Source organism: Lotus japonicus, chromosome 1, assembly GCF_012489685.1.
Source record: "Lotus japonicus ecotype B-129 chromosome 1, LjGifu_v1.2".
Lineage (NCBI taxonomy): Eukaryota > Viridiplantae > Streptophyta > Magnoliopsida > Fabales > Fabaceae > Lotus > Lotus japonicus.
In genome coordinates this window covers 112482192-112506499 of record NC_080041.1, presented here as the reverse complement: position 1 = coordinate 112506499, position 24308 = coordinate 112482192, and the positions used below count along the sequence as shown (strand labels likewise).

Here is a 24308-nt window from a genome sequence, read left to right as displayed (position 1 = left end):
ACAGAGGGGTAGACGGTGCACTGTTTGAAAACATGAGGGGTAGAAACGTCGACAAAAATAGAGTAGGGGCATAATTTACACAAACTTAAAACATCAAGGGCCAAAAATGCTTTTAAGCCTATATAATAATACAGCTCTTATTTTTATTCTTTTCAATCGATAGACTATCAACACAAATATTATAAATTGAGTCAATTTCCTCTCCAAGTTAGTAAATTGTATATTGAAACTGAAAATTAAGAGATAAAATTAACAATTTAGCGATCTTACCTGAGAACGAAACCAAAGCCAAAGCAATGGAGAAAACCACTAAAAGAAGAGATCGTTGGATGCGAAAATTCATTTTAAGAGATTTCACCTTATATTTTCTTTCTTGCAATATAGAGGGATAACACACCATACTAACATATATATATATATATATATATAGGAAAATAAAATAATGGAAAGAATTAGAAATACGTAATATATAACAATAATAAAAATACATTACTTAGAATTAAGCGTTGAATACATAAAATATTTGAAGTATTGGTCAAAGAAAAATTCAATACTAAATAACATTCTTGTGTTTTACAAATAAAATATGATACAAAGAAATAGAAAACATTTAAACAAAATGAAAAGAAAGAAAAGGTTGAATAAAAAAAAGACAACTAGTAAAAGTGTATAACTTACATGGGGAATTATTAATGAGAGAATTAATTATCATTCAAGTTAAAAAATTAAATTAATTCAGAAATGTTCTATATATAAATATATCATTATTAAAACATTATATTTTTTCGGTACAGCGGAAGAGAAAAACATTATATTGAAAAATACTCTTATCATAGTAATAATCATCAATAATAACTTAACAGAAAAAATTGAAATAATATATTTTAATATTAAATCAGATTGGATTTCTTTTGGGCTTCTTCTTACGGGTCTTGTTTTCATTTGTGTCTTGGAGGGTTTAAGAAGGGTTTTGGGTGGGCTAGTACTTAATTTTTATAAGCAAGTTGATTTTCAATCTTGTTTGATTTTGATTTTCTTGAGCATGTTTTTACTCAAGATTTCTTATCAATAAATTCTTTTGTTGTTGAAAAAATTTAAACCATTCAGAAATGATATTGACTTTAAACAAAAGCAATTTAAGTTAATCTTATAAATTCATTTAATAATATTCATATTCTTAAAAACATTAAATTAAAATTAAAATAATATTAAAACTAGTTTATCATAACATTAATGTAGAGAGATTTGAGCTCAGGTATTTCTTGTATAAGTGTATGAATTTGACTCTTATAGGCTCAAGAGTGTTTTTGACGCTTAAGTGCTCTGAACCTGTGTGAAGAACTTGCTTGAGTTTTTGGCTTTGATGCTTAGAAGATAGATGAAGTTCTTGACCTTTCTAGTTGTGTAGTCTTCCTTTTATATAGCTTCAAGTGAATGCTTTTGAACGTTGATGAACCTCGAAGCTTGATCGTCCATACCTATGCAGAGTACAACGTTCATTTGTCTACCATTAAATGTTTTTTCCCGTTGTTGTACTTGCCTCTAAGAAGATCTTTCAAAAAGTGATCCGAGTGTTAGGTGTAAGGCTTAGAATTTTGAGGGATTAATTAATTAAATTCCAATTTGCGCCTTAGGTCTTCCGTCAGCGTAAGAATGCTTGTATAAAGTTTGCACATAAATATATATATATATATATATATATATATATAGATAGATAGAGAGAGAGTCAATCCTAAATTGTACCCTCGGACTAGTTACAATTCGGGATATTCAAAGGGTGATTCATCGCCGTTAAAAACACCTAATGAGCTCTGATTTCTAATTAGAAAAGGAATAAGAACTTCTCATTGTTTGTTTGTGAATGTCTGTGTGATTTTGGAACTTTTGACAGTAATATTGATAACATTTAGTTCCTTAGTCCGAGGAAGTTTTTCTCAACCTCTGTAGAGGTTTTGTAGTCAACTTCCGGGCCACGAATAAAAATACTTGGGACTCCGTTTCAAAATTTCATTTTTTCCAAAATGATTCTTTTTCCTCAATGAATCATTTTCCAAAAAGAAAAAATTTCTGAAAGGGAAAATTTTTGGGATCGAAAACAAGCTGGTATCAGTGACGCAAGGTGGGCCATGTGGGCTACCACCAAGCCAAGTTTCATGAGTTTATAGTGAGTGATATGAATTAAAACTTTGTTAAGGGGTTTTTTATTTAAAAATCAAGATAAAATATCATTTAAAGAATCATTTAACTATTAGAAAAAACCCACCCACCCACACACACAACAGTAGCTTTGGGAGAGAAAGAAGAGAGAAGTGAGATCTTGTGTTCATCTTGTTCTTCTTGGATTATTGAAGCCTTTTTGGTGATTCTTGGAGCTTGAGTGGAGAACCTTGTCTTGGATGCTTGTTGGGACTTCAAAACCACCACTACCATCCTTCTCCATCTCTTTTCCTTGAATTTCTTTGTTTTTATAGAGGTTAGTTGTCCCCCCAAGCTTTGAGTTGATGGGCTTGAGGTTATTTAAGCTTTTGAGCCATAAACTTTTGTTGTCTTGTTGATTAATGCATGAAAATGGAAAAATACACATTTTTAGGAAACCTTGTTGGGGTTTTAGTGTTGTGCCATGATTTAGGCTAAAGGCTTTCACATTAACTATATATATGAGCTTTAATTTAAGTTGTACGGAATCAATTTTAAAAAACCACAAACTTTGAGGGCTCGTTTGGCACGCCGTATTAGGCATGATAGTATAAGCTTATACAATACATTATGAGTTTATCCATTGTTTGGTGATGACATTGTATTGTATAAACTTATCCATCAAAGTCCCCTTATACGTTAAAATGACGTATTATTTAATCCATCATGTTAGTGATGGATAAGGCATGATAAGGTTGTGACATATAAGTCACCATCACCACCACCCTCCATTGCTGCCAACTTACACCACCATTGGCACCACCACCGCCAGCGGTGTTGCTGCCACCACCCGATCACCGCCGTCGCCGCCCTACCGTCACCACTGGGACCAAAAACTTGATCATAACCAGACCCAAACATAGAGAACTCAAAGGAGATCATCAAGGGAGGTCTAGGAGGCTAGAGAGAAGGCTTTGGAGCCGATTCCATCGTCGGGGAACCGTCACGGATTTGGTTTTTCATCTTTCTTCTTCTCTTTTATGATTGTAAAGCTATCCATGGAAATGGATAGCTAATTTCTCATTTGTTGGGATTAGAACTAGTTGTTTTGATGCTCATGTAATCTACTTGACTTCCTTTCATGCAAATTTCATGTTTCTATGTTAAAGAATCAATGGTTTTCTCTTTTCCTTCATGCTATATCTGAGGTTTGATCCCCTTGGGTATTTTGATTGATTCAAACTTGTGTAGGGAACTCGCACGTTCTTGAGTCCGAACTAGAGTTAATCATATGTTTCTTTTCCATGATTCAATGATTTTTACCTTGTGCTTCATGCTTGTTTTGGATTGATCACCTAAAACATGAATTTAGATTTAATAGGACGGTGGGAACTAACTATTTAAATCTGAATTAGGTAAAATCATCTAATGATTCTAAGGTCTAGGGATAGGGTTAGATCATTAGTCTATTCAAACATCCATGTTTAATGCTACTCACCATTGTTAATCGTCAAGGGATTGAAGGTTAATATAGGGAGTTGATAATCTTCAACACCGGGGAACTGGGTAGTAAGATAAGAAATGGTGGGAGGAATCAATTGCATATAACGATATTTGTATGTGAATCAATAGAATACATAGAGGTCGAACAACGAAACTCTAATCCTAGCAAAACTATCTACCTTGGTGAATCCAACTCTTTTTATCTTCTTGATTTATGTTTTTATGTTCTTAAACAAACAATCAATCTCTTTGTAAACCATTATTTGAGTTTGTTAGCTTTTGAACGGCATAAGTATTACACCTCCCTGTGGATACGATAAAACCCTTTACTATACTACAATTGAGTCTTGAGAGATTCAAACGTAGAGTGGTAAAAAATCTTTCATCTCCCTCCACCGTAGCCGCCACCGCCTTACCACCACCACCACCACCCTATCATCGCCACCACCACAACCACCATCGCTGCCACCATCACCACCAACCTATCTCCAATGTCACCACCACCGCCACCAACACCAACCTACCACCATTGCCACCACCACCACCAACCTACCACCACTTCCATCACCACCGCCACCACCGTTATAATCACCTCCATATTTGATTTTTATTATATATCATTATTCAATACTTCATTAAACATAAAATTGCATTAATTTAAACGATATGGTAAATTATACAGAGTATGACCAAACGCTGGATAGTATAAGAAAGTTATCGGGGCTTATACTATCAGGCCTAATACTATCAGGTCTTATACTATCAGGCCTTATACTATACGTCGCACCAAACGGGCCCTGAGTTTTAGGGTTTTGTCAAATTTTAGTCCCTATGCTTTAAACCTCGTGAAAGTGGAATGTACATGCCTTTAGCTTTCTAAAAACACTAATATTGATGCATAATTTTGAACTTGAGAATTTTCGTAATTCAAGTTACAACATGTATGGAAGTTTGGTTAATGGATTAGTCATAGAAATGCCATGAAAATGCCTAGAATTAAATGTTTTGGAAGAAAAAATTTGGGTGCATGAGAACATGCTATGATAGAGAGGTTACTCTAAGTTTTGGGGGTAAAAATCTTTTTTTTAAGCTTATAAATGATGCATGACACTTAGGTTTTCAATTCGGGAAGATTGGGTTTAAGTTGGATTAGAAAATTGCTAAGTGTTGCATGTTTTTTACTTTTTAAGTAATTGAAGAAAATACTAAGTTAAGTTGCATGAATAGGGTTTTGCCCAGCATGGGTCACACGCTAGATCAGTTCAACTTTTCACCATTGAATTTAATGTTTTTATTTGAACGGTCCAGATAAGCTCATAATAATAATAATTCATTAATTAAATATATATAAATTTACTAAAAGACCATTGTCTCTTCCAATGCTTCCTTCAACCCACTACCGTCTCTGAACCACTATGTTGCCACCGCCAATCTCCCTCAGCCTACCAGCACCGCCACCAGCCACTACCATCCTCAACAGCTCACCTCCACCCCTCTCCCCCACCTTCGTTCAGCCACCACCAGCGCAGGGCCAGAACTACTCCTTCACAAATCCTTAACCACAAAAGTTTCCAGATCTGAGTCCCCAAGCATTCATGTGTTTCCAAAAATCCAGATATGTGTATGTTGAAGCTTGGCACTCAGATCTGTCCATTTCTTCACCAAGGTTCTTCCGTAGAGGACTTCTTTGACGGTGGCACTCAAATCTGTTAATTTCTGCAGAAATATTGAGGAAAAAGAAAAACCCTATTAATAGAGGGTGTGAGAGAGGAGAAAGGGCGATGGCACCACCGTCACCATGACTTGAGGAAAAAGAAAAACCCTATTAATAGAGGGTGTGAGAGAGGAGAAAGGGCGATGGCACCACCGTCACCATGACTCGAGATCGGGACGTTGCGCCACCCACCTCACCATCGACCAGATCCAAAGACACATCAGCTTCCACCCAAAGCCATTCCTCACCAGAAACCACCCCCATAAAAAACCAAGTCCGATAACACACAGCTTCCACCCAAAAACCCAGATCTGGAAATCCAGCAACATGCTAACCCTTCATCTACACCCAAAGCCACTCTACCAAATACCCATATCAAAAAACGCAAAACAATTCAAGCTCGATCGAAAATCTCCCCCAGCAAAAACCCAGATCCAAAAATGTAGGTGTTTATTGATACTGTCAATCACTCGCTTGGACTTTGCTTTTGCAACCAAAATCATAATTTTGTCTTCTTCAAAAAACAAATGGGTGCAAAATCGTTGTTAATACTTAATACCTTCAATTTTTTAAGAATTGTCATGATGAAGAAACTCACCACTGCCACCGTGGGAAAAGCTCAAATCTAAGGTGAAGAAAAGCTCAAACTCGTTGAAGGAGAAAGAACTGGGTGGAGCGGCGAGGCTACGGTGGTGCTGCAGCGGCGAGGCTTGGTGCTGTCGGTGGTAAAAGATGAAGAAGAAAGAATTTGAGCGGAGGATAAACAAGGAAAAAATTGAAGAATGAAGGTTATTTTTGTCTTTTCATAGGAATAGTAAAACTGAACCACCGTGGGTCAGTTTGAAACTGACACACGCTAGGCGCAGCCCATGAATAGCCTTAAGTGAGTATGAAAATGAGTTTGTAACTTAAGAGGTTTGGAAAAAGAAAAACTGATTTGGAAGCCAAAACCGAGAGCTTGGGTGAAAAGAAAAGAGAAAAAAATGTCTTAAGTCACCTAGAAACATGCTTAGGAATGACAATTAGAAAAATAATTATTATATGAACGACTTTATATTATTATTTCTAACAACAAAATTATATGGATCCCAATGACGGATCTAAGTACAACACCATGAGGGCATGTGCCCTCACTTGATTTTGAAAACAATCATTAGAAAAAAAATTGAATAGTAAAAGTATGTAGTTTTTATGGCTCTTTTGGTACAAAATATCACCACTTGTGTTCCACATTGTCAAAGGCTCTCACTTGTATTTCATATTATTAAATGCCCTTACTTAATGATTTTTTGGTAAAAAAGTGTCCTCACTTGTATCCTCTTTGGTGAAAAATGCACTCACTTTTAATTGTGTGTATTAAAAAATTTTATACGAATTTATATATATATATATATTGCCTCATAACATTAAATTTTTGGATCTGGATTCTATTTAAATTGTGTCCAAGTATGGAGACCCTATTCATATAGTAACATTTCTCATTCTAGAAGTTTTTTTTTATAGGCAAATGTCAGTGGTTAGTTGTTAGTAAGTTAAAAATTCCCTTCAAAGTTCCCTTCCAGGATTCGAACCCTGACTTTCCTTTCCCCACCCTTATGTATCCTAGCTCTCATTCTAGAAGTGGTATGACGACTCTTCTTCTTACCCGTCTGCTCTGACCTCGTCACTTGCAAGATTTTTCCAAGTTTGAAGTCCCACACGAAGCAAATCGATAAGCATGTCAAAATCAAACACGTTTTTGCTTCGTTCCCTCCCTCATCTGAAAACTTTTTGCTCAACTATCAATCCCTTCTCTGCAAACTCTCTCATTTTTTCCCTCTCTCTGTCTCTGTTTCCTTTCTTCTCACTCTCCCACCGAAATCTGTGTTGCTTGCTTGCTCCACATGGGGGAACAATCGCTGATATACAGCTTCGTGGCGCGTGGGACTGTGATCCTGGCAGAGCACACCGACTTCGTCGGAAACTTCGGGGACGTGGCGTTACAGTTCTTGCAGAAGCTTCCATCATCCAATACCAAGTTCACATACAACACCGACGGCCACACCTTCAACTACCTCGTCCACAATGGATTCAGTAATTTTCCTATCTCCTCTGTTCATCAACTTACTTTAGCCTTTCTTTTTAATTTATAATTTACATATGGTTTATAAATTTGATTATGTAAAGTTATGTGATTGGTGTGCTACAAAACTATAATAACACCCCTACACACTGTGTTTTTGGTGAACCACTCATTTTGGTGTAAATATTTGTGATGTGATATAAGAAGAGAGATAAGTAAAAAAAGTGTATATGACGGTTCTTAGTGTTCTTACTACCGGAAGCGGGGTGAAGAATAAAAAATGGGCGGATGATCACATCGCTCAATAGCTAAATGGATGGTACTTGGCTAGCCCGAATCTCTTCCCTCCTCATCTCGCTCACCTCACTTTCTTTTTAGTTTAAAAAAAGCTAATTCGAATGAATCTCGATATCTGGAATCGAAACCAAGACCAACGAGCCTCCATTCCATCCAACTTCTCCTTATTCTCTCTTGCTTATAACCGACCTTCTTTTCTTTCTATCTCAATATGTAATTATAGATCTATCCTACTTCTGCTAACGTTAATTTGTCAACTGCCACAATTGGTCGATCTTGATCGATCCAACCCGCTATAATATGATATGTCCAATCAAATCAATTGTTCTTTTGTCTATTAATCGCTTTCTTTCTATAGTTCTGGATAAGGAGTGGGAGTGAAGGACTTCGTCTGGCCTCTTTTCAATAGTAAGAAGCCAAGTTCAAAGAATCAGAAATACGAAGGAGAACTTAATCTCTGAATAACTCTAAATAAGAAGCATCACATCAAAAAAGGGAATTACATCGGGATATCAATCTCGTTCACATTCATCCATTTGAATGTATTTCATAACCTGCCAATGTATAGCTTTCAAGGTAAACAGACCAAGCTCTCGAAATCCAAACTAAGGAAAGCATGAGCCTCTCTCTCTCTTTCATTCGGTTGAATTGGTAACTGCATTGGCTATTGGCTATCCATTCACAAATCATCTGAAAAAGTGGGTTGATTCCCCCACCAGATGTTTAATCACTTGTTCAATCCTATCTTAAAAGAGATGCTCATCTGCTCTAGTTAGCTCGACAGAGTGGCAGACGAAATCTGCCTTTCTCAATAGAAATCGAGTAGACGGCAGGGAACTTCTTAGTGTTGTGAGAAAAACATTCTTCATGGCCTCCTTTATTTAGATCTAGTTCAATCACGAGTTTAAGGTTTGCGATAGATGTTGCCTTTCCTTTTCCTAGATAAATGATCTCAAATCGGTTTTTTTATAATACAGTAAGAATCGAAACAGTAATTTATGCCTTGGGTAAATAACTCAATCGTTCACTTATCGTGCAATGATCAACTGAAAGTGATTTTTACAGATTATGGTTAGTGACATATGTTTATGTGGGAATTCAAGTGTGAGTAAGAAGTCTCACATTACATGATTAGGGGAGTGATGAACGCTTTATAAGTGAGATGACTTACACCCAATGTCTTAAGGTTTTGGGTTAAAGATGTTATCTTCATTCTACTTGTAGTTTGCTATTTAACCCAATGTGATAAACCCCCAGAGTTTTATGCATCTTTCGTGGTACAATGTTGTATTAGAGTCGATAGTTAGTGTGATCATGTAAAGGCTCCTTGTGTAAGAAGTCCTTTTGGCAATGGTTCATAGGCGGCAATGCAAGTAAGAAGTCTTACATTTTGTGATTAGGGGGTGAGCTCTTTATAAGATTACTCATACACAAAATGCCGTAATGTTTTTGGTAAAAGATGTGTCTAGTCCACTTGTGATTTTCTCTATTTTGGGTAAAGATGTGTCCAGTCCACTTGTAATTTTCACTTTAGCCCAATGTGATGATCTCCGAAAGTTTTATGGATCTCTCGCAGCCCACCAATTTAAACCTCTGTTAAAAAATTTGCTTTTATTTATATTTTCTGAATGTGTACAATAATTACATTGTACTCACATAATCTTTTATTTTTAGCTTATTGTGTTGTGGCAGTGGAGTCTACTGGTCGCCAGATTGCAATGGCCTTTCTTGAACGCATCAAGGAAGATTTTACAAAGAGATATGATGGAGGCAAAGCTGCAACAGCAGCACCTAAAGGCCTAAACAAAGAATTCGGGTACGTATTTATGTTTACCAAACTAAGTCACGCAAATGCGCTTCTCTGTTTTCAATTGCAGTAATATGAACTTTTTGTTTTGTATGGTGTAGACCCAAGTTGAAGGAGCATATGCAATATTGTGTGGAACATCCAGAAGAGGTTTGCAAACTTGCGACAGTAAAAGCTGAGGTTTCCGAAGTCCAGCAAGTTATGATGGCAAATATTGATCAGGTATAGCACCATTGTTGATTCATCATCTAATTGATTATAGACTTCTTGTAAATTTCATCTCGATTGATTATATGTGGCCAACAATTGTACTTTATTTTGTATGCAGGTTCTTAATCGTCAGGTGAAGATTGATGTTTTGGTGGATAAAACTGAGGACCTTCACGATCAGGTGCTTTTAATTGTTATCACATAAACTTAATAAACAAGTTTATGGGAACCTGCATACAAAATTGATTTAGCAATTTCATGTTCTGAACTTCTGAACATTATATATGTGTTACATGATGTGCCCGTGCGCAGTGCGCTAAGATCATTAAGATTGTTTGCCTGCTAGGTTTAAGTTGTACCCAAATTTTACCAATGAGGAATTAAATGGTAGCTGAAGTCTTTTTCAATAAATTTTATCTAAACGGATTTATCATTGCTTCAAATTTTCGTCTTTTACTACCAATAATTACAACTTTCAATAGCATTCTCTCACAAAAAAAATCTATTTGGGCTGTAATTGGTAATATGGTATTAATCTCAATTGCTTTGCAGGCACAAGTTTTTAGGGGGCAGGGAGACCAACTAAGGAGAAAGATGTGGTTTCAGAACATGAAGATGAAGCTAATAGTTTTTGGCATCTTATTTTGCTTCATTCTTGTAGTTGTTCTTTCAGTGTGTCGTGGGTTCAACTGTGGTGAATGAGTGTTCTCATTCATATTGAATCGCTTACAACATAGAGACCCTTAGTACATTTAATATTGTTGTATATATAGTATGACATTATAAATTTGTTTATTTGATTGACACTGTCAAATTTGAATAGAAAAAAAAAATGCGAAAAACAAAGTGAAAGGATCAAAAATCAACAATGTGCCATATTATATTAGAGCATCTCCAATAATAGTATCTAATGTTAATACATACTCATATGAGTATCTATTACCATTGGAGTACATATTCAATTCCAACATGGCAAAGATGAGTATGTGGGAATAGATACTCCACACTAGACTTGAAAAGTGAGCTTGTATTTATTACAAGCACTTACCATTAAGAGCATCTACCTCCATCATATTTAAGTTGCAAATATAATTAATTAAAATGGATATAAATAATAAAATATATAAATGTGAAGTTAATGGTGAGATCCACTATAGAAACTTTTAAGAGTTGTTGGGTTGAAGTAAAAAGTTAGTAAAATGTTATAGATGATGTGGCTTATGGGGAATTGTAAAAAATGAAGTGTAGATATTTTAGTGAGTATGATGGATGTAGATGCTCTTAGGCGTTTTTTACCACAACCCCGGTTTTTCGAGTGTGACCGTTCAGCCACCGACTAATGGTAATACGACATGTGTCTCGTTTATTATTTTGTTGTCAATGGTTTTAAATTAAACTCTGAGGGATCAGAAAAAACTAAATGTATTTTTGGAGGGACCAGTTAAAAAGGATGTAAAATTTAGGGATGAATTTAAATATACCTTAAAGGAAACAATGGTGAGCCTTTGAGTTAGGGTAATTAGTGATTTTGGAGGGAGAATTGAGAATTCTTTTGTCATTTGATTACGATTCTTTATGACCAAAATCCCCTTCAGTGTCCTTTCTTCTTAACTGATGTTTCAATATTAGGTTTATTATGGTGATGGTTTCATTCTAATTAATTGCAGTTAGGATAACGACAAAAATCCCCTTTTATGTTCGTCTTCGATTGTTGTGGCTTGTGGAAGTTGAGGTGTAGGTGATTTGGAAGCCAGTCTGAACCATTTTCGGTGTGGTCTGGGTTCATTCATTGCCTTCGACCTTTGAGCAGTTCGGTTTATAACCAAAATTCCATTTCTTGTTCGTGCAATTAACTAATCTCGGAAGCCATTTGAATTCGTCACTTATTGTGTAAGTGTTATTTTTCCTATTTGCTGCTACAGTTTGGTTTGTGATTTTTCGTATTTGAGTTTCAATTGTTTATGTACTTGTTATCCTTAAATTAATTTGTTAGTGTGTGATCTTTTAGGTAATGGGTAGTATGAGGCAGGAAGACTGTATTACTTTAGATGAGGATGGGTTTGATAATGGAGTGCATGATAACAACAATGAAGGTGAAAATGGGTTTGTTAATGAGTTATCAGATAACAACAGTGGGGGGGAAAATGTAGATAGTAATGAAAATGAGGAAGCTAGGGAGTTTATGAAATCAATGACAATTAACAGCTGATGATATTATAGGGATGTATTTTAAAACTATGGAAGAAGCTGTTATGTTTTATGAAAAATATGCTCTGTATATGGGGTTTGTTTCCAGGAAGGATGATATTCGTCATAATAGTAATAAGAGCATTATCTGTCGTGAATTAGTGTGTAGTAAACATGGAAATAGGCGTAATAAATATGCAGATTGATCGGGTTAGAGAGGCAAAACCCATTACAAGAGTATCATGTCCAACTAGATTTCATGTGCGTTTAGTGAGCAATTGTGGTTTGTGGAAATTTGTTTGTTTTGAGGAGTCTCACAAACATAACTTGGAACCTCCTGATAAAGTTCGTTTGGTATCTGCATATCAACAAATGAGTGAGGCTGACAAGGCACAAATTGATGGCTTCATGTTTCATGGCTTTAGGACTTCCAATATAAATGAACTTGATAGGGGTGGAAAAAATGGTCATGATAGTACTCCATTTATGAAATATGATGTATACAATTATGTTGAGAAGAAGAGGGCTAGGGTTCAAAACGAGGATGTCGTTGCTGCATTATCATATCTGCACGCTAAGTTTGAGGGTGATCCTCTTTTTTTCTACAAGTATAAAAAAAATAGTGAAGGATATCTTGAACACTTATTTTGGTGTGATGGAGTTAGTAGGGTTGATTACCATGTGTTTAGTGATGTGGTTGGCTTTGATAGCATCTGTAAGAAAAACAGGTATAACAAACCTCTCGTTCTTTTTTGTGGATATAACCATTATGGACAAACTACAATTTTATGTTGTGCATTGGTTGAAAAATGAAACGATAAAAACATATAAGTGAGTTTTGGAAACCTTTGTTGAATGCATGTTTGATAAACATCCTTAAGCATTTGTGACCGATGGGGATGTTTCCATGAGTGAAGCTATTAGGAGTGTGTGTTTCCTAACTCTAGACACAGGCTGTGTGGTTGGTATATACAACAAAATGCTTTGGAAAAAATTAAGATTCCTGAATTCTTGGATGACTTTTCAGTTTTGGTATATGGTAACTTCTATGAGGAAAGGTTTGAATCTTTTTGGCCAAAGGTTATTGAAAAATATAATCTTTCTGAAGATAAGTGGATGAAATTTTTTTATGAGATGAAGTCTATGTGGGCTAGTGCATATCTGAGGAACAATTTTTTTTGCAAGAATAAGAACTACCCCCATGTGTGAAGGTATTAACTCATTATGTAAGACCTTGAATCAAATAAATAGTTTTATTTACTTATTTTCCATAATTTATAGCAACGCGTGCTATTTTATCTTGTATTTGTGTTTGAAATATTATTCGTACCACTATGACGGGAAAGATCTATGGAGTAATTGCCTTATATTAATTAATTGAGTGTTTATATTTTATTATTTTATATTATTTTAGGATTTTATTTTTCTAAGTTAACACACACCAACTTGTAATCTCTCTCTTTCATGAAGAGATGACCTCCCTCTGTGATGACCTATGATGATCTTCTCCTTATCCCTCCAAGATTTCCAGGCAAAGAGAATTGAGGAGATTCTCCCTCAACCAATGAGAACTGGACACCTAAGTGCACTCTCCCTCCTCCTTATCTCAACACTCTCACCTCCACTACACACCTCGCTCTCCTTATCCCATCCCATTCACGCTCTGTCACTCATCACTCTCCTTCACTATTGTTTTCTCTTTACAACCACACACATCTTCTCTTTTCTCTCTCTTTCGCTCTCACTCTCATTCTCTCTCAGCAACAACAACAACAACCACACCCACAATTCCTTATCATCATCCCCATTTGCTTTTTGTCCTTCAATCAAGAGCCACCTCCACCATGTTTCCTCTACCATCTTCTTTCCACGAGGACCACACCACCACCACGAGCTCCTCCTCGACTCCTCCCATGGCAGTGGAAGCCTCCATCACCACAGGCCCCCCTCCTCTGTCGACGAGCGTTGATAACTGAGATGCAAATAAGTAACACAAGAAAGGTGGGTTTGAATTGTGTACTTGAAATTTACGTTTTAAAACTTTGCTTTATGAAAAGAATATAAGTTCTTTTAAGAAAACGTTAAGTATGACTTTTCGTAAACTGTTTAGTGCAGTGGAAATAAGTAAGTAAAGCAGAACGATCAGCACACAGAGATTTATACTGATTCACCCTAAATGATTGGGCTACGTCCAGTACTTGGCCACCACCAAGATTTTCACTAGCAAGTATCAAGACTTCTCCAATACAAGTATTCAACAAGACTTCTCCCACAAGTATTATCACGAACTTCTCCAAGTATTCTACAGGACTCCTCCTACGAGTATTAATCAGGACTTCTCCAATAATCTTACAAAGATTAAATCACTCTACGAAATTTCTCTTCATTCAAGAGTAGTGGTAGAGAATTTATGGTACTGGAACTCTAAGTGGTTGGGTTTAGATCTGACTTTGAATCACTTAAGAGTTCTGAAACTAAGTGAGAAGAGAATAAAAATATTTGACTATTTTAAGGTACGAGGTTCTCTCTTTCACTTGCAGAAGTAAAGGCTTGTGTTTGACTCTTAGAAACTTTATGCTTGAGCTTTGAATGCTTTTGAGAAGATCGGAATAAATGCTTGAGTTCTTGTTCTTTCAGAATTAATTCTGTTTGTCTTCAATCTTCAAGAGTGCCTTATATACTCGCTTGCTAGTGTTGTAGCCGTTGTGAGACAAAATCCAACCGTTGCTCTAGCCGTCGTGAAATGAGATCAAACCGTTGATTCAAATGACTTTGGTTGGTAGCTCCATTTAATGCGAGCTCAGAAGTAAGTCTATCCTTTACCCGTAAAGATGATGTTTGTCAGCTAGTAGGTGGTGATAGACTTGGGCTACTTAATTTTCAGACATGAGACAATTGGAAAATATGATGTTGACGGCTTGTACTTTTCCCTTGTTGGTCAGCGTGCCTTTAGCTGAAGTAAACTAGTCTTCACGTGATCTGATTTGAATATAAGTCAATTGGTTGCCTTTTGATTTGAACGTTGGGCAACTGGTTACAATCAAACTTTAACTTTGGCGCTCAAAATTTGTCTTCAATAAATCTGACTGATGATGTGGCATTGGACGATCAGAGACTTGAATCTTGAGTGAGAGTCAGTTTGCTTCCCAAACTGTTTTGTAACTTCTGAAGCTTTACTTTTATGAGATGATAGAACGTTGAAGCATATAACATTACTTGAGTTTCTCCTGAAATTCAAATGCTATAGTGAGTTCAATTTTCAATGAGACTTTTGTAAAATTGTTATAATCAAAATAAGATTTTAAAAACGTTATGATGCGTTTGAACTTAACAGATAACCATCACCACCTTGGCTCCTCCTTCCTCCACGACACCCTACACCATTATTGTCGCCCCCTATGCTTCCAACAACCACACGTGCACCACCTCCTCGACCTCGACAAGTTCCACATTGAAGAGAATAGACTCCATATATTACTCCCTTTATTTCCTATAAGTTACTTTTTTATTTATTTTACTAAATATAAGTCACATTCTAATATTTATGAAGTACTCCCTCCGTTCCCTATTATAAGTCACATTTTTTGAAAATTTTTTGTTACAAAATATAAGTCACTTTCTAATATCTAGGAAGCATTAAATAATTTTTTCCAAGTTCACCCTCATATTTAATATGAAAGAGATGATAAACTTTAGAAGTATTAACTTGGAGAGAGAAAATCATAGGAAAGTAAATAAGGGTAATCTAGGAAAGTAAATCATTTTTTTTACAAATTTATTACTAGTAACTACTTTTCTTAATCTAAGAGAATTAGTTATTTGTGACTTATATATAGGAACGGAGGGAGTATTAAATATTTTTTCTAAATTTATCCTAACATTTAATAAGAAAGAGATTTTGTGATTATGTAAAGTTGTGAACCTCAAGAAATAAATCTATAAACTATGTAAAGGGAGAGTTTGTGCAACCTTGGGGCAAACCAGTCATTCAATAATTAATTTTAAAAACTGTGAAAGTTTGGCATGGGTATTTTAGTAAAAAGATAATTTATTTCTCTTGGATTGAATCTCAACCGTTGATTCACAAGCATTTGATTTATCAAAGTGCCTAATAATGATTTGCCAAAAAAAGTGCCTAATAGTGAATTATGAGAAGTTAAAAAAATTAAGGCAATTTAGGAGTTACATACATTTAAGAAATTAATTTATAAGAAGTTAAAAAAAATAAACCTTTAACATCCCACTTTAAATTACCTAATGATGTTACAACAACCATTCATATTCTACAATCATATTCTCATATGCTTTCTATTATTGCATAGAAAATAAATAAAAAATGACTTAAATGTGCATATAGGCTACATATTTTTATAAGCACAAATTTTTTTATAAAAATATTAATGCAATTTAGAAGTTACATATAAATTAAGAGATTAATTTAGAAGAAGTTTAAAAATTTGTAACCTTCAATATTGGTTTAAAATCCTACATCAAAGTATCTAATCATGACACAAAAATAAATAATTAAAACCAAGAGAAAAAACTATTCCACTTCTATAACTCCATTCCCATTTGCTTACTATATAAATAACAAAAAAATCTTCATCTCAACACACAATTTCTCACTCAAACATCTTTACCTTTGAAACGATTTCTCACCCTTTCGCTTTGTTTATCGCCCTCTAAATGAGGCTGAAAGATGAAGATCGCAAGTATAATTCATCAAATCATGGATCTTCGACCAACGACACAAGTAAGTTTCGTACATATCAATTTTTTAATTATTTCTTTTTTTTTATCCAATTTTTTCTACAAGTTTAACATTCATGAATCCACCATTTTCATATAATGTCTAATTCTAACATAAAATGAGCTAAGGAACTTATGCGAGGTTTCAACAATCTAACACTTCTAATCCTAAAACAACTTTTATTTGATTTATGTTGTGCCGGTGTTTTGTTAATTAAATTGCTTTTATATATTCTCTAAAAAAATCTTTTCAATGTAAATATTTGTATACCATAACAAAACACATTGTGAATCTCCCATGTAAAGGGTTTGGCACGAAGCAGAAATTCACCAGTTCAGAGAAACCATGTCAACGATGAAGGAACTTCTGCAAGCATTCAACAACCTAACATTTCAAATGGTATGTTTCCAAAACAAAAAAAAAACAAAAAAAAATTCAGTTATTTTGTGTCGGTGCTTGATTATCTAAATTGCTTTTATATATTCCCTAAAAATTCTTTTAAATGGAAATATTTGAACAAAACAATGCAGCAAATCAAAGCACAACAATATGTATCTCCCGTGTAAAGGCCTCGGCACGAAGCCGAAATTCACAAGTTCGTAGAAACCGTGTCAATGATATAAGAAGTAAGTATATGTCATTTAATTTAATTTATGTTTATTATTATTGCTACTAGATATTTATTAATAAAAAAATAATATAACATTTGACTAAAACCATACCACACTATTTTAATCCAAAAATTCAATAGGTGGTCTAACTCAAAATGATATGAGCGAAGATGAAACTCAATTGCATTGTTTAAAAAGGGGCAGGGGACATTCCATGCATCTTTTAGATCTCGGAAGGATATTGATTCTTCAAGTGTCTTGACTTTACACCAACATGAAAATTAAATTATAGCATATTTTTAATAAACTCCCCTTATAAAAATAATAATAATAATAATAGTAATAATAATAATAATATTAATATTAATATTAATAATAATAATAATAAAAAACATAACTCATTATGTTGCTATAAAAATTTACCTCATTTAGAATTTCATGATATAGTATTTTTTAAGTTTTATAAACCAAGCAAATATGTGCCAAAAAAGGATGATGATGATGATGAAAGATACACTTTTAATTATTTTTTGTTAAAACAAATATCACCTCATTAGTTTTTGTTTTTATCTGTTAGCTCATAGGTTCCAGTTATGAATATCATGTTTTGAATGTGTCTATTCTAACTATTTTGGATTGATACAATCATTCTATATCAGAATGAAATCTTTTTTTTTAAGTTAGTTATTTTGACCATTCCAATCTTCCAAGTTCTATTTCAAAACCTAAGGAAGATTGGTGTTAATGAAAGCAGACACTTCTCTTTGCTCAATTGAAAAATTATAAGGTTGATCTTTTTAATGACAACAACTTCTACTTACTCCATCCGTTCCAAAATATAGGTTGTTTTAGGTTGTGCATATTGTTTAAGAGTTCATTAATTGATAATTTTTTTATTAAAATACCCCTATTTAAAGTTGTGTTATATTAAGGAGAGAGAAATGTTATTATTGGTTAAGTGGATAGTGAGAGTTGTGATAGGTGAAAATTGAAGGTGGTAGTTAAGAAATATAATATTAAATGAGGGTATATAAGGAAGAAATAGAAAAAAAGTGCATTGGTTTTGCAAAACAACTTATATTTTAGAATATAGTACAAATTCTAAAACAACTTACATTTTGGAACGGATGAAGTATTTTCTTTAGATATTTTGCTATAGCCCTTGAATGGATGTTGTTTGTTGTGGTACATGTGTTCTTCTTTTCATTTATCATTTCTTTTATTTATGCCCCCACATAAAATCATAATGAGTTCTTTTGGTTTGTTTGTTCATCCTGTTAAAAAAACATAGAATTTCATGAAAGGTTATCCCCCAGCCCTCTATGACCCATATTGTATACCTCAGACACGGTGGTGCTTCTACCTGTAGGTTGTAGGAGTCATGTTGGGAAGGTTGTACCCATGTCAAGTCTCTATAATGGCCAAATGGTATATGATGGCTGCAATAGAGGATCTCATATCATAACATTCAATGTAGTAACCAAGAAGCGTTGGACTTCTTTCCTCTGCACCCCACTGAAATTTTGGAAGGAAAAACAACAAGAGACAAGGGTTCAGTTTCTGAGAATAGTTCCAAGTATTCTTTATTCTTATTTTTTTTTAATTCTTCTACCTTTATGATAAATTTAAATTTGATGATTTTTGGATAGCATGTAGTGTTCATTTGATTTTTCCATTTTAAAACTCATGAATGTTGTTAAGTTTTGTTAGGACATCGCAAAACAAAAAAAAATTGTAAATATTTATGTAAAAACTAAATTAAATCATTTAATATTTAGAAAACAACCACAAAGAAATATAAATATTACGCTTTTTAAAAAAGTCAAACGCATTTATCGCAAAACTAAAAAAAAATCAAATTTTTATTTTCTTATACTTAAGTAAAATTAATTTTATTTTGTTAATTTAGAAACTCTATTTTAATAATCATAACAAAATAATATAAATTTTAAAAAATTTCATGCTATACACAAAAAGACACGGGTCAAAAACTTATCTACAAAATAGTTTTGATACATTAACAAATTAAATAATTTTTTACCCGTTAACTAATATTAGATCTAAATTAATTTTTTAATGAATTTTGGTCATTCTGTAGATATAATAAAGAAGAAGTTTTCGCAACCTTGAGGGTAAAATAATAATTTAACAATTTTTATACTACATTGAAAATTTGACTATAATTATTTTGGTAAAAATGCAAATTATTCTTCCATATTCAATCATGACCGTTCGTTTCATAGGAATCTCATTGTCCTTTTGCATTCCCTAATCTATTCACTAAGCTAAAAATCAATGCATTCACATAGGGGTCCTAAGAATCTTTGAAGAGACCTTCAATATTCTTCAGTTTTTTAAACCTTCATTATTTTTCAGTTCTTTTAAACCTTCAATCTTATGTACAACTTAAATTATAGGTATACATACCTCTTTGTCCATACTTTTTTTTACCGGTTTTCTTATATGATTTCATAGATTTGTTGGTCCATTGATTCGTATGCGTTTCACTATACACTTTTTAGTGTTCTAAAACCATCACAAATGTAGGTGTCCAATAGTGGATTATATTGTTTTTATGTCCACCAATCTTTTTTATTCGGATTCTTTCCTTTCTTTTTGGTACATAGGAAAGATAAATTACACCTTCTCGGGATCGATCTCTAAACCTCCTTAAATGTTAATCACTTCACATTTTCTTTTTTAAAACTCTTCACATTTTCAAACGTTAAGTGGATTAATTATTGTATGAAAGACATAAAAAACATGAAAAATAAGATGGTTTTATATTGTAAATCACCCCAATTTAATTATTATGATCAAAACAATATCATGATTATGGAGTCATAAATATCTAATTAAAGAGTTATCTTTGTAACTTATATCCTACTTATTTGCTTTATCGTCAATTAAGGTTTGTAACTTATATCCTACTTTATTTGCCTCATATCTTATAAATGACCAAATTTCTTCTTCTTCTTCTTTAAAATTAATTTCTACTACATTTATGAGGTTCATTTTGACAATAAAATTCATTCAAATATTCAGATCGTAAATGAGATATTACTCAACTTAATATTCATATGTTTTTTCGTTGATTTCAAATACTCTCATTGGGACACAATACTGTTTGAGTTGCCAACATTAATATCATGGTGGTGTTAGGGCGAAAAATATGTTTAGAACTATGAGGGATCATCACATCATCACATTGGGGTAAACAACAAACACAAGTGTGTTGAACACCTCATCTTTCACCTAAAACCTCAAAACGTTAGGTGTATGAATCATCTACTTATAAACAACTCAAAATTGTCATTTTATTTCTATGTTAGACTTTTTTTTGACAGAAAGTTTGAGCTTTCATTAATGAGAAATACTCAAATCAGAGGTTAATATGCCTACTAAACCAGTAAGATACTCATCTAATCCAACAAAATAATAGTTTGTCAAACTTACTCACACTTGATAGACTTACTCACACTTGATAGTGACTTTTATAATTATTTGAATAAACAAAATAAAATTAACACAAGTTTTTAAAAATTACAAACGACAAACAAAAATGAATATCCCCCGTGCATCGCACGGGTAAAAAATACTAGTTTATTATAAATTAAGAACATAATTAACTAGAGAGAAAATCTTAATGATTTTTTAAGTTTTTAAATAATTTTAGGAAAGTTATAACACTTTTAACTTTTTTATTGCTACTAACTATTTTTCTTAATGGTAGAGAATTAAATAAAAGTCACCTACAATAAAGAACATTCGGAGTACAACATAGTGGAGTTGAATTTAAAGGGATAATTAAAACCCAAGATAAAAAAAAAACATGAATAACAATGTAGTTTTAAACAAATAAATGTCAAAACTATATATAAAACTAATGGTAGAAAAAAAATCATGTCAAACTTTAAAAACAAAGGTTAATGAAAAATCAAACTTTTGTAACAATAACTTAAATAGTATTTTTGTGTGTATGGTCATAAGTTTTTGTAGAGGAATTTACGTAACATACATTCTTGGGTAACATTTGAACGAGACAAATCATTAAAAATTTCAAATAAAACTGAAACACAATGAATAAATGGTTTCATAATTATTGAAAAATAAAAAGCTAGTTGAAACATTTGTTTTAGGTAACGCAAAGCCTAAATTTTTTAATGTATAAATTTATACGTCTAGAAGTTTTTCTATGGACATGAACTTGAGATGGATAGCACAATGAATTCTATTGTCAAAATTTCCTTATTAGTTTTGGTCGTGATTTCTTCAGGTTATAAGTCATGTTTTAATTTTAATTCGTATTAAATATATTAGTTAAAGTAATTAATGTCTCTTATATAGATATGATGCTTATTATTTTCATATATATACTATTTGTGCCTGCAGATATGTGCAAGAAATCAGATGCAATTGTTGTAACTTTCCACTGCCTAACTGACGAAGATTGTAGAAAAGGTTGCATGTGCTGTAGGGAGATTTGTTTTTGTCCAAATGAAATGCCACCTATTCACGGCCTCTGTGACGATCATGATTTTTTACCAGGGAAACGTTCAGCCGAAAGTAACGGAAGTGAAGCACCCTATAGCAAATAATAATGAATGAATGATTGCATCTCATTGTATGTGAAAAAGTTACGATGTCAAATAAAATTTACAATTGGCTTAATCTTTCTTGATTCATTTCTGAAATTTGTAGAATTTACGATAACCTGAAAAACTAGGTAATTATTGGTGACGAGTTTCATCTTCATGTAAGGTCATGAAAATGAAACAAAATAGAAATCAATAACAACAAATATTTGGAAAATATATATTTTTGCAGAAATGCTATTAGCTTGTAATTACATGCATATTAAATCTGATATCAGATTTGATTTCTTTCCATATTAGAGTCAACTTCTTTAAATTGCTGTAACTTGTAATTAGTAAAGGATGTAATTAGGCTTATATGTGTAGCTGTAATAAGACACTACAAAAAGTCATCATTTTGCGGCGGTTTTTAGAGCAATTTGCGGCGGTTAAAACCGCCAATTGATATAGTGTCACAGTTACAAGCGTTGGGGCGTCGTTCTGCAGTGGTATTGGTTAATCGCTAGATTAACCACTGCAGATATATAGCAACATTTTCAACTGCCTAAAGTGTATACTTCATTTCATTGCTATTCGCGACGGTTTGTGTGAGACTCCGAATTAAATAAATGGTTTATTTATTTAATTTTTGTAATTTTAGCTCAACACGCTATTTAATCGAATATTTATGTTTGAATTACTATTCGCGTCATAACGACGAGAAATATTATGTGGCTGATGTGATGATTTTTATTGGATAAATTTAATTTTCCAGCATGTGACACCCGGGGTTGACGAGGGTAGAGAGTGATCATCAGTGCAGTGAGACACGGACAAGGAGCGACTCTTAGCAGACTTTTAGCGGGAGGTACACATGAATGAACCGATCTCGCATCTGAACAAGAGGTATTCCAAGACTGTATATGTATGAGACTATACAATTGAGGAATGCATAAAAGATTTGATTGGTACTACTCATAAAAACAAGATGCATCTTCTTTTCAGGAGCCCAACTAAAAAAAACTCCAAGGTTAAGTGTGCTAGACTTGGAGAAATATTAGGATGGGTGAGGACAAAAACGTGTTAGAAAGACTCGTGTTGTTACTGTGAGGCTAGTCGTCAAATTGGGATGTTACAAATGATACTAGAGCCAACTTGTCCTAGTATGGTGTGGTTCGAGGAAGAACCAAGCGGAAGCTGGTGGGTGACACTCGGGGCTGACGAAGCGAATGTGACACACGGGGTCGACGAAGCGGTAGAGTGGTCACCGGTGCAGGAAGACACAGACAAGGAGCGACTCTCCGCAGGCTTCTAGGCGGAAGGACACATTAATGAACCGATCTCGCACTCGAACAAGAGGTATTCCGAGACTGGATACGTATGAGACTATCCAGTGGAGGAGGGCATAAAATATTTGATTGGTACTACTCATGACAACAAGATGCATCTTCTTTTCGGGAGCCCAACTCATAAAAATTCCAAGGTTAAGTGTGCTTGCCTTGCAATAATATTGGGATGGATGACCTCCTGAGAAGTTTTCCTAGGAAGCATGTGGGTGAAGGCAAAACGTGTTGGAAATACTTGTGATGTTACTGTGAGGCCAGTCGTCAAGTCAGGATGTTACATTCATGTTCTTCATGTTGATCTTCTCTTTGTCATGAAGCTTTGCCATTTTTACTGTTATCCTTAATGCTTTGTTCTTGTCTTCTTTGCTTTGCCTTGTCTTCTCTGTCTTGTTATGGCCTTCATTGTTTTGGTCTTCTCTCTATTTTTTTTCATCATTAAAATATATTAAATCATATGTTCTCTAGAGGGAGAACTCATGTAGACTTTACAGTAACAAAGTATAACTCGCACTTATCCTGGACAATGAAGAAAAGCTGAAAGTATATCTCTGCTTTAATAAGTCTTCATCCATATAACACAACTCAGAACAAGTGCTATCATAGTACTTATGGTCAGAACGTATCATTCTACTCTCTAACATCTACTCCAACCTACTCACAGATTCTACTCATGCAAGATTACATATCTAAAGACCAAAAGAGGAAGAGCAAGATGAGAAAAGAAAGAGAATCAAGGCTCAATGTCTACCCTTCCAACTGATCAAGTCATAGAGATTAAGGATTGACAACACTTTGATTTTATCAGCTTTATCCTATACAACTAGCTAGAGATTAATCTTTCCTTGTTAAATTTGAAAGCATCTATTAAGAGTGAGTGAGTGAGTATGTGTGCGTGCGTGCGTGCGTGCGTGCGTGTTTGTGTGTGTGTGTGTGTTTGTGTGTGTGTGTGTGTGTGTGTGTGTGAAATTGTAATTCTTAGTGTCTGAAGAGGCATGATAAAAGAATACTTGTAAGAGCCTAAAGAAGCATGGAAAAAGAATACTTAGGTGTGTCAGGAAAGGCACGTGGAACAATACTTGTTTGTACCTGGAGAAGCATGAGAAAGAATACT

General features: G+C 33.9%; 1 protein-coding gene and 1 long non-coding RNA gene across 2 annotated transcripts; both read left to right on the top strand.

The window, feature by feature from the left end:
• The first annotated feature begins 7020 nt into the window (after positions 1–7020).
• On the top strand, positions 7021–10613 carry LOC130729331 (vesicle-associated membrane protein 722-like). The gene is made up of 5 exons (XM_057581048.1): positions 7021–7426; positions 9387–9528; positions 9621–9741; positions 9848–9910; positions 10282–10613. Exons 1-5 carry the CDS (start codon positions 7237–7239, stop codon positions 10429–10431), a joined length of 666 nt encoding a protein of 221 aa, XP_057437031.1. The 5' UTR covers positions 7021–7236; the 3' UTR covers positions 10432–10613.
• Positions 10614–11250: 637 nt separating this feature from the next.
• On the top strand, positions 11251–15300 carry LOC130729330 (uncharacterized). Its single transcript, XR_009015965.1, has 3 exons — positions 11251–11619; positions 11738–13917; positions 14027–15300. It is a non-coding gene; the product is annotated as an uncharacterized LOC130729330 (long non-coding RNA).
• The last annotated feature ends 9008 nt before the right edge of the window (positions 15301–24308 follow it).

Coding starts and splice junctions, on each gene's coding strand:
- LOC130729331 (XM_057581048.1), top strand. CDS start 7,237: ATGGGGGAACAATCGCTGATATACAGCTTCGTGGCGCGTGGGACTGTG. Junction 9,529..9,620: donor GGCCTAAACAAAGAATTCGG/GTACGTATTTAT, acceptor TGTATGGTGTAG/ACCCAAGTTGAAGGAGCATA. Junction 9,911..10,281: donor CTGAGGACCTTCACGATCAG/GTGCTTTTAATT, acceptor ATTGCTTTGCAG/GCACAAGTTTTTAGGGGGCA.